This window comes from Cydia amplana, chromosome 18 (assembly GCF_948474715.1).
Source record: "Cydia amplana chromosome 18, ilCydAmpl1.1, whole genome shotgun sequence".
Classification (NCBI taxonomy): Eukaryota; Metazoa; Arthropoda; class Insecta; order Lepidoptera; family Tortricidae; genus Cydia; species Cydia amplana.
The window spans coordinates 10,771,386-10,781,652 of record NC_086086.1 but is presented as its reverse complement, the minus strand read 5'-3'; the positions used below and the strand labels follow the sequence as shown (position 1 = coordinate 10,781,652).

Here is a 10,267-nt window from a genome sequence, read left to right as displayed (position 1 = left end):
AGTAGAAAAGGGCGCCATATTAAAAAAATGCGCCTTTTTCTACTGACAAACTTGTTTGACCGGCTATAGCTCTCTCGCTCTAACAGCAGCTGATGTTTTCCTTTTCCACTATAGCTGGTCAACCAAATCTTGTCAGTAAAAAAAGGCGCGATATTCAAATTTTCTATGGGACGATATCCCTTCGCGCCTACATTTTTCAAATTTGCCGCCTTTTTCTACTAACATTACACTACTAGGTTAAACTAGGTTTCTAATTTAATTGTAAGGCCCAATTGGCAATTAATTGTATGCCATCTCAAAAAGAAAAACCAATTAGTTGTATAAATTTTATTAATTACCAACAAGGACAAAATTAAGATACAAACAAATATTGGTACTATACTAAACTACATTATCCAATTCATTTTGGATAGATTCAAACTGAAGAAACATTGAGTAAAGCTCTGGATGTGTAAATTCTATTTCTGTTTCATTTTCACCACCACAGCTCAAGTAAGCTTTTGGAACTTTACTCTTCTTGTGATAATCTGAACTTAATTCCGCATGAACTGTCCATGAAAAGTTTAAAGTGTCCAGATGTTTTTGATTTTCAGTGTCTAATTCATTGACCATTGTTTTAGTTTCAACAGACCATGTTTTCAATATAATTTCAGCTTTGTCACTTAAAAATCCCGATGACTCCAAATCGTTCTTCAAATTTTTAGGCATGAAGACAAACTTTAATAGTCTCTTAAATACATAAAGCAGGGTTTTAATAGCCAACAACAGTTGTTCTTCAGTTACGTTAAATATTTTTTGCAGTTTCAGTTGCTCCTCCTCGGTGAAAATCTCAGTATCTTGAATTTTCAACTTAGTAACAATTCTTCGAAGGAACTGCTCAAATTTTGAGGTGTCCAGCTGATTAACAAAAGCGATGCCCTTACTTAAGCTGCAATCATAAAAAAATAAGGCACTACATTATTTACTGTTTAAAGTATGGGTACTAGTAGAATTATAACAAAACTAGACACTATTGACATGAATATACTAAATCACAAACTTTTAACTATATTCACTATGTGTCTATAAAATTGATATTGAATGTAGACTTCTTACAGATAAACACTTTAATAAAATGGGCAGAGGAGGGGAGGATGCTAGTATTACAATATTAAATTAATTAAGCACCGCCTTACCTAGGCGATAATTTCAACCACTGACAATCCATTTTGTTTACTTTTTGAATGTAATACGACAGATTTATTTAATTGAAAAAACTTTTAAGATTTCATTGCATTTGCATTTTCTATGTATAAAGTAATCTGTAATTCTACTAATTACATGTCAATGTCAATGCATGTCTCATGTGTCATTTTGACTTATGTTATGCTTTGTTTACATGACACAAGTTGGTAAGTAGCGATAAGGGTTCCATATTTACCATCATGGTTATAGAACCCCAAAAAACTAGAAAAATACAGCTATATATTGTCACAATGACAGGTGCCATCATATGTGTATTTGCCACACTGGCACAGCGTGTCTGTCAATGTCAAATTGCACTCTTAACCGCATATGCCCGTGAGGAAAATCTCAGGAGGAAGAGGTAGAAAAGTATGATGAAATAAGCAATACCTGGATTTCATCATGTCGGAAAAAGCAATAAGAGTTCCCGAGAACATTGACTTCCCAAAGGAAGAGGAGAAAATCCTACAATTCTGGAAAGATATCAACGCTTTTGAAAGTTGTCTGAAGCAATCAAAAAATAAACCTCGGTGAGTTAGGTTATGTAGAACGGCCTCTAGCATAAACCTAGTTAACTTGATGATATTAGTAACTCAACTATAATCTATTCCAAATCTGTCCATTTAATAAAATAACTTTTTGCTTTATAGGTACTCGTTTTACGATGGGCCGCCCTTCGCCACCGGTCTACCTCACTACGGTCATATCCTTGCTGGCACCATCAAAGACGTAGTGACACGTTACGCTCATCAACAGGTAATCCTTGAATGATCTTTCAATAGAGTGTTCTCAGGAACAGTCTCCATTTACCATAGATTATTTTTAGAGTTATTTTGCTTGGCAATGCCACACTGTTTGAGTATTATTTTATAATATTATCAGATATCGCACCATGTTTGATATTGAGTTATTTATCTGATGTATTTATTATAGTTATTATATTATAAAGCCTAATTTATTAAAAGTAAATATTAGGCTTAACCGCCGAAATTATACTTAGGTATTTATTCAACAACCAACATTCAATTAAAAAATTAGCTCTTACCATCAACTAAATCATCAGACAATATAAACCCCAAAATCTCTTAAAAAACACATCAATTTTACCATTTAATCACTGCTTTGGTGAAATTGTCTACAAAATGTCTTATGTTGTGGCCAGATCTTAAAAATGGAGATGGAAACCTGAAAAGGAGACCTTTGCTAATGCTCGCTCAATAAAGTTATAGAACTTGTATATTTTATTGAGATTTATAAAACATATTTCAGGGCTACTATGTAGAGAGGCGCTTTGGTTGGGATTGTCATGGACTGCCCGTCGAGTATGAAATTGACAAAACCCTCGGTATCAAGGGGCCGAGTGATGTGGAGAAAATGGGCATTGATAAGTATAATGCTGAGTGCCGCAAAATCGTCATGCGATATTCTACTGATTGGGAGAACATCATCACGCGTATGGGGAGGTGGATAGGTAAAGTATTCTTTATGTATTAATTATGTAGTATGTATGTATGTATCTTTGATTGCACTTTTTGGCAAAAAAGCCTGAGGTGCGTTTGGCAATCTAATACCAAAATTAGCAAGCATTAGTCTTTACGAAAGCAACTGCCATCTAACTTTCTAACCCAGAGGGCAAATTAGACCTTATTATTGGGATAACCCTAGATGAGCCTTTCTTCAGGATGCTTTTCTTCACCAAAAAGCAACTAGTAAATATCAAATGATATTTTGTACATTAATTATTCAAAAACTCATAAGTACAAACCAGAGTTCGAAACTGTGACCTTTTGGTTTAAAATATTCAATGTGGTTCTTTCTTGTTGCAGATTTCAAAAATGACTACAAAACACTGTACCCATGGTACATGGAATCTATTTGGTGGGTTTTTAAGGAACTGTATAACAAAGGTTTGGTGTACCAGGGAGTCAAAGTAATGCCATTTTCCACTGCCTGCTCCACTCCACTGTCCAATTTTGAATCTGGACAGAATTACAAAGATGTTTTGGATCCTGCTGTTGTGGTCTCTTTTCCGACCAATCAAGGTTTCTCCTTGTTAGCTTGGACTACAACTCCCTGGACACTTCCGAGTAACTTGGCACTCTGTGTGAATCCCAAACTAACATATCTTAAGGTACAGGAAAAAGGCACAGGAAACTGCTATGTGCTACTGGAACAACGTTTGCCAGTGATATTCAAGAATTTTGAAGACTTCACTATTCTTGAAAAAATCCCAGGGAGCAAACTAAAAGGTTTAAAATATACACCTATATTTGACTACTTTGTTGAGAAATGTCCTAATGCCTTCCAAGTGCTAACAGATGGGTATGTTACTGAGGACTCTGGTACTGGCATTGTACACCAGGCCCCATACTTTGGCGAAGACGATTTCAGAGTCTGCGTGGCGGCAGGCGTCATAACAAAAGACCAAGAAATGGTATGCCCAGTTGATGCAAGTGGAAAATTCACGGAACCCGTCAGAGATTTCCTCGGACAGTATGTTAAAGATGCGGATAAGAATATAATTGCAAATCTTAAGGCAAGAAACCGCCTAGTGCAACTGGGGCAGGTGAAGCATAATTACCCATTCTGTTGGCGTTCTGAGACACCTCTCATATACAAAGCTGTGCCATCTTGGTTTGTAAGAGTTGAGCAAATGAGTCAAGACCTTTTAAAATCTGCCGAAGCTACATACTGGGTTCCAGATCATGTGAAAGAAAAGAGATTCGGAAATTGGCTTAAAGAAGCACGCGATTGGGCTATTAGCCGTAACAGGTTCTGGGGCACTCCTATTCCACTGTGGATATCTCCCGATAAACAAGAGATTGTCTGTGTTGGCAGCATTGCTGAGCTCAGTGCTTTAACGGGAAAAGAAATAACTGATTTACATAGAGAGAGCATTGATCACTTGGAGATTCCATCAGCTAGACCAGGCCACCCACCTCTGAAAAGGGTGTCTGAAGTTTTTGACTGCTGGTTTGAGTCAGGGTCTATGCCTTACGCGCAATGCCACTATCCCTTTGAAAACGTAAAGGACTTCGAGGAAAGATTTCCCGCCAACTTTATAGCTGAAGGTATCGATCAAACGAGAGGATGGTTTTACACTCTCATTGTCTTATCGACTGCTCTTTTCAAGAAACCACCGTTCAAAAACTTGATAGCTAATGGCCTTATCTTAGCAGCTGACGGGCAAAAGATGTCAAAAAGCAAAAGGAACTATCCCGACCCGTTGGAGGTAGTTAAAAAATATGGTGCCGATGCATTGAGACTGTATCTGGTCAACTCCCCAGTAGTCAGAGCCGAAAACCTGCGATTCAAGGAAGAGGGTGTCAGAGACGTCATTAAGGATGTCTTCCTCCCTTGGTACAATGCATTTAGATTTTTGATGCAGAATGTTGAAAGAATCATCCAAGAAGACAAAGTGGACTACAAATTTAATGAGAAAAACGTGAAAGAGAACGTTATGGATAAGTGGATCACCTCTTTCACTCAGTCTCTGATTACTTTTGTCAAGACAGAAATGGCAGCCTATAAGCTCTACACCGTTGTTCCCAGGCTTACTAAATTCATCGATCATCTCACCAACTGGTATGTGCGTATGAACAGGAAGAGGCTAAAGGGAGACTTTGGAGTTAAAGATTGCCAGGCGGCTTTGGATACGCTGTTTGGAGTACTGTTTGACATGATCAGAGTGATGGCTCCCTACACTCCCTTCCTGACTGAGCTGATGTACAAGACGCTGCGCCAACTGCTGCCAGGAGACTCTCTAGAAAGCGTGCACTTCAACATGATTCCAGAGCCGAAATCTGAATTCATAGACACTAATATCGAGAGAGCAGTTCAAAGAATGCAGACAGTAATTGAACTCGGCCGAGTTCTTAGGGATCGCAAAACTATTCCCATAAAGTATCCGCTGCCAGAAATGATTGTTATCCATCGAGACCAATCATACCTGGATGACGTAAAGTCGTTAAACACCTATGTTCTAGAAGAGATGAATGTGAAGAACTTGCAGCTGACAAGTGACAAGGAAAAGTTCGGCATCACACTGAAAGCTGAGCCTGACCACAAGCTGCTAGGCGCACGTTTGAAGGGAGACTTTAAAGCTGTCACGCAGGGCCTGAAGAACTTGAACAACGAGCAGTGCGAAAAACTGATTGCCGACGGTTTTGTCGAGATCGTTGGCCAACGCATTGACGTGTCGGAAGTCCGAATAATTTTCCAAGCAACAGGCACTGATCAGTACGAAGCGCATAGCGACAACGACGTGCTTATTCTGTTAAACGTCACGCCAGACCAAGATATGCTTGACGAAGGATTTGCAAGGGAGGTTATAAACAGGGTACAGAAATTGAGGAAGAAGGCTCATCTCGTTCCCACCGACGAAGTTAATATTTACTACGCCGTCAGTAAGACGAGTGATATCGCCCGCATCATAAACTCACACAGGGATCTCATAGAGACTACAGTGAAAGCTCCGATGATTACTCTAGACCAATTAACCCCATCGAAACCTGTAATCACTCGGGAAACGCAGGAGCTGAAGGGCTCGCAGTTGGAGTTGGTTATTACATGGCGGAAAGAAGTAGAACTACCCCTAAAACCGTGGGCTAACATTACCTTACAAGGTTTGACCCCGCGGTTCGGCGCCAGCGGTAATCAAGCTAGCATTATCCTCACAGACAAAGCTAACAAATACATAAGCTTGAAAAATCTGCATCACGAAATTGAAGTTCTTTTCGGTTTGTATGGTATGAAATTTACCCTATGGTGCGACGGCGCGGAAGTAAAGAGCACTAACAACTTAAACGCTAAAACTATTGTTGTGTCTATGGCGAAGCCAAAGGCCAATGAAACAGCTTCTAGTCCATTCTGTAAGTTTGTAAATGTTGCTAATGGTAGTAAAGCGGTCACCATATTCTTGGAAAACCCTCAAGGAAAGATCACATTAAACAAGGAAAGTGCTCTCAAGTTTGCGTCAGAATATCTTGGTATTTCGGTTTCAAATATAGATAGTAAGTTATTAAAATGATTTCATTGTTACTTCTTGCTACTTACTACAGTATTGTTTTGTGTAGTTGTAGCTTTTTACACTAAGAACTTTATTTATTGAATAAATTCAACTATGTACCGCAATTTTTGTTTGTTTTAATGAAACGCGTTTCGTTCACGTTTCGTTAGACAAAGAAAATTCTGTACGAATAATGCCTGCTGTTCCTCCTATTATTTTACATGTACTACCTACATCATGTAAGTATTATTTTTCTTCCTTTTGGGCAGGACACGTTAAACCTCGTCTTGTCTGTGTTTTTAAAATTATCAATCATATTTTTGCTTTTATCATGAACCTTTTTTTCTGCTCTATACTCAACATACACATAATTATGAAAGGTTAAGTTAATCCTATAGGTGTCTACTAAAATTAAAAACCACTGAATTAAGTTGACTTTTATTTTAAATTATCTTTTATAAATAAAACAAAATAAGCATTAGTATTACGTAGGTGCAGAATGCTTTTATTTATTTATATTCATCTAGTGGGTCATTTATTATATTTAAATTGACAAAACGATTTCTGTGTTCACGTTCTATTATCATTAGTTATTGTTTCATATGTAACTTATCAAAATAGATACAATAATATTATAAACTTTACTATAGACATGTTTTTTCACTGAAACAACGCCAATTTACTACTTACAAAATACAGATCACAGCTAAAACCCTACAAAAGTAATTTTGTACAGTCTGCACGGCAACAGTGAGGACAGTCCACAGAAATTATGTAGGTACATTCAGCATCAAAAGCAGCTAAGCGAGCGAGGAATTCAAAATGACTAACACACTTTTATTCTCTTAATAATAAAGTTGTTAACGTTTTTGAACACCTCGTTCGCTTAGCAACTTCTGCTGCTGACTGTATTAGGTATGTGACATTTTCAAGCAAAAAGCACCACAGTAATAAGTCGTCAATAAGGACGATTTCTCATCAAACCTTTATCGCTTAATTGCCAACCGATAGTAAAGTAGTTGCCTTTTACTTGAAAATGGCACAAATATTGCTTAAGTAGGTATATAGATTTCGTATTTTTTTCCAAATTGGAAAAAAATGCGAAGGTTAATTTTTTTTTTCAGAAAGTAAGAATGGTGAATTTGGGGTTAAATACAAAATGTTCGTAGTAGACTAAATTACCAGTTCAAATATGGATACCATACAGACGGAAAAATGTCGCTTCTGTACCCGAAAGTAATGCTGGAGCCTACTTTTGCGTTTGTGTTTTAAATCGGTCCCGATATAGTTTGCTATTTATAAATTGTATCAAAACTGTAGCTGTAGGCGTACTGTCAATATTACAACTTTCGGGTACAGAAAAGACAAGGTGAACTATAATATACTGTGTACGGGTTGTATGGATATATACACAGTAGCGTAGAGTGGAATAATTCTGGGCGAAGTTGCATCTGCAAAGCCCTTTTCTTTCAATGTGTATCCTTGAGTGCGAGGCCATAGGCGTGAGGCCGCTCCGCCCACGCCTAGCTACGCCACTGTATAATATACGATAACTCTTACCTTGTCCAAGGTTATTAATTATATTATTTCTACTTCGGCTCACGTTATACGTAAACGTATCAGGTTAAAAAAAAATAAAGCGTGTTCTAAAACTATGTCGGAACACTAAGCAAGTTGTGATGTGGTGATTACAAAAAAAAATACACAAACAATTTCGAAAACAAGTTTATAACAAACGAAGTGATACCCGATAACAATAAATAACTCAGAAAATACTCAAGTGATTGTTGTGCGAAATTTCTATGTACATTTACAAAATCCATAAGCTTAGTTTTCGTTTGGTTTTACACGGATAGTTTTCAAATATTTTTAAATCATTAACTTTGGTGATTATATTATAACATTAACCTATAGAAATAAATACCATATCACAAATAGACTTGATTAAATAAGAAAACAACAAAAAGTGTCTTTTTGCCACTACGAATGAGAAAGGCAGTTCACATTATATTATTATACATATAACTTTCATAAGATTAATGAACGGATATAATGATGGACTGATCAGAATTTGGTGCATTTAATGTGAAAAAGCATGCTCTTATAAACAGGTATAGGTGATACTCAGTCATGCTTTGTCCCAATTCCTGACAGATTCTAATATTGATAATATAGTGCAATGTTTAAAGTTCATAAATTATTATCCAATTAAAGTTACAGTGGCGGCGCATCAATTGTTCCCAGTAGAAAGGCAAGGGCTAATTTGACCTGTTTTGAAATTTGTACAGTCGCACTCAAATATATCGGAGCGGCCAAGGCGCTCACATATATCCGCACACGCCTCTGTTGTGAAGGCGTTAGAGTGCTCAGATATTTTGAGCACCTGGGCTGCTACGATATATCTGCTGACGGCGACTGTACGCTAAAATCCTCAATTTTCTCAAATTAGGCAAACGGCTGGGACTTGTGTTCCATAAACGCTCCGCCATTAATAGGCATAGACACTGGGGTTTTGGGTGCGGCCCGGGAATGATTTGTTGACGAAATATAAAGTGAGCCGACCTCTCGAACAAGATCGGTTCACTTTATATTTCGTCAACTTTACCAAACTATGAATTACAAACAGATAGTAAGCTTGAAATGTGCTGTTTTTATAGTTTTTACCTATCCTTTGGCTAATGTAAGACATTCCCGCACCCAAAACCGCCGGGGTATGCTGATAAGTCATCCTTGGGTATAGTTACGATTGTGATAATACTGGTAACGTAACGAGGGGCGCCGCATAAACAACGCAACATACTTCATTCAAATATATATTCCTTCCAAAAGAATTCGTAGCTAAATATTGCTTACAAATGGATGTGTTCTCGATTGCTACTAGATTACAAAGAGAAACTTACTTCTAAGAGCGTGGGGTGTATGAAAGCGTAACATGGATATGGTTGAAATTATTTGACATGAACAAAATGATCGTTATTACAGTCTGAAATGTGATAGGAAGAGAAAGAATACAGTAGCAAAATGAAAGTAATTCAGCCACACAGTAGTGCAACACACCATAGCCGCAGCAAAAATAGATAGCGCTGTAGGGCCCCAAACATTACGCGGTAACTAGTCAAGCACCAACATTTTACAAACGGTACCACTAAACATATGGCACCGCCCAACTCTATCGATCTCAGCTGTCAATTTTGCATCTATAATATTTTAACATAAGATATTAAAAAGTTAGTTAATCTCAAATAATTTCAACTATACAACAATAGTTAAAAGATTCAACAATAATGCGTTGTATCAAGCATGACCCCACAAACGAATGTGATTATATGTATTCCATAAAAGTTAAACATTACATCCACGATAGCCAACAAAGACAATCATGAGATAAATATTATAAATTATTATGCGTTAACAAGATACACATATATAAGTAATACGCACTCACGTAAGCTAGATTGATCAAGGGGCTAACTGTAATTATTAAAGGCTTCGACGATGTGGTGGCATCGTTATTCATAAGTTAGCGATCTTATTGCACATGGTTAAAACTAGACACAATCTACTTCAGACGATACAATACCACATAAGAATTACGAACTATACCTACTCGCATTTTGAAGTTACACCAACTTCAATATGAAACTTGAAATCGGCCAAATCAAAGAATAAAACTTACAAAAACGCCAAATAATAAATTACATTTTATAGGTAATTGGAGCACATTGACGTATATCTCAGGAAGTCAGGACCGGGCATGAATGGGGCCAGTACAGCGGTGTGACACAGCTACAACTCGATTGGTTGATGAGTTCGCATCACGCGCGCGATTGGTCGGAACTAGTTGCGTTAGACTGCACGATTGGCTCGAATTACTGAGTGAAACCGCTGAACTAGTATCATTTTTAGTGCCCGTAAGGCCCGTCCTGAGGTATACGTCAATGTTGGAGCATGTGTAATACCGTAACACATGTTCCAGCTATTTCCATTGTGAAACATATTCAGACTGGAAACTGAGATAATTTTGTTGGTTCCGTA

At 37.5% G+C, this 10,267-nt stretch overlaps 2 protein-coding genes across 2 annotated transcripts; one reads left to right on the top strand and one right to left on the bottom strand.

Moving 5' to 3' along the window:
- Positions 1-323: 323 nt before the first annotated feature.
- LOC134656647 (COMM domain-containing protein 10-like) lies at positions 324-1,286 on the bottom strand. The gene is made up of 2 exons (XM_063512204.1): positions 1,176-1,286; positions 324-928 (listed from the first exon to the last, which is right to left on the bottom strand). The coding sequence occupies exons 1-2, from the start codon at positions 1,205-1,207 to the stop codon at positions 382-384; spliced, it is 579 nt and encodes a 192-aa protein (XP_063368274.1). The 5' UTR covers positions 1,208-1,286; the 3' UTR covers positions 324-381.
- Positions 1,287-1,508: 222 nt separating this feature from the next.
- Positions 1,509-6,341, top strand: LOC134656220 (isoleucine--tRNA ligase, cytoplasmic). Its single transcript, XM_063511723.1, has 4 exons — positions 1,509-1,754; positions 1,875-1,980; positions 2,494-2,695; positions 3,051-6,341. Exons 1-4 carry the CDS (start codon positions 1,627-1,629, stop codon positions 6,251-6,253), a joined length of 3,639 nt encoding a protein of 1,212 aa, XP_063367793.1. The 5' UTR covers positions 1,509-1,626; the 3' UTR covers positions 6,254-6,341.
- The last annotated feature ends 3,926 nt before the right edge of the window (positions 6,342-10,267 follow it).

Bases quoted from the DNA above. Each gene is read 5' to 3' on its own strand.
- LOC134656647 (XM_063512204.1), bottom strand. From the start codon at position 1,207: ATGGATTGTCAGTGGTTGAAATTATCGCCTAG. The intron at 929-1,175 runs GTAAGGCGGTGC...TTATGATTGCAG, and splicing joins TGGTTGAAATTATCGCCTAG to CTTAAGTAAGGGCATCGCTT.
- LOC134656220 (XM_063511723.1), top strand. From the start codon at position 1,627: ATGTCGGAAAAAGCAATAAGAGTTCCCGAGAACATTGACTTCCCAAAG. The intron at 1,755-1,874 runs GTGAGTTAGGTT...TTTGCTTTATAG, and splicing joins CAATCAAAAAATAAACCTCG to GTACTCGTTTTACGATGGGC. The intron at 1,981-2,493 runs GTAATCCTTGAA...AACATATTTCAG, and splicing joins CACGTTACGCTCATCAACAG to GGCTACTATGTAGAGAGGCG.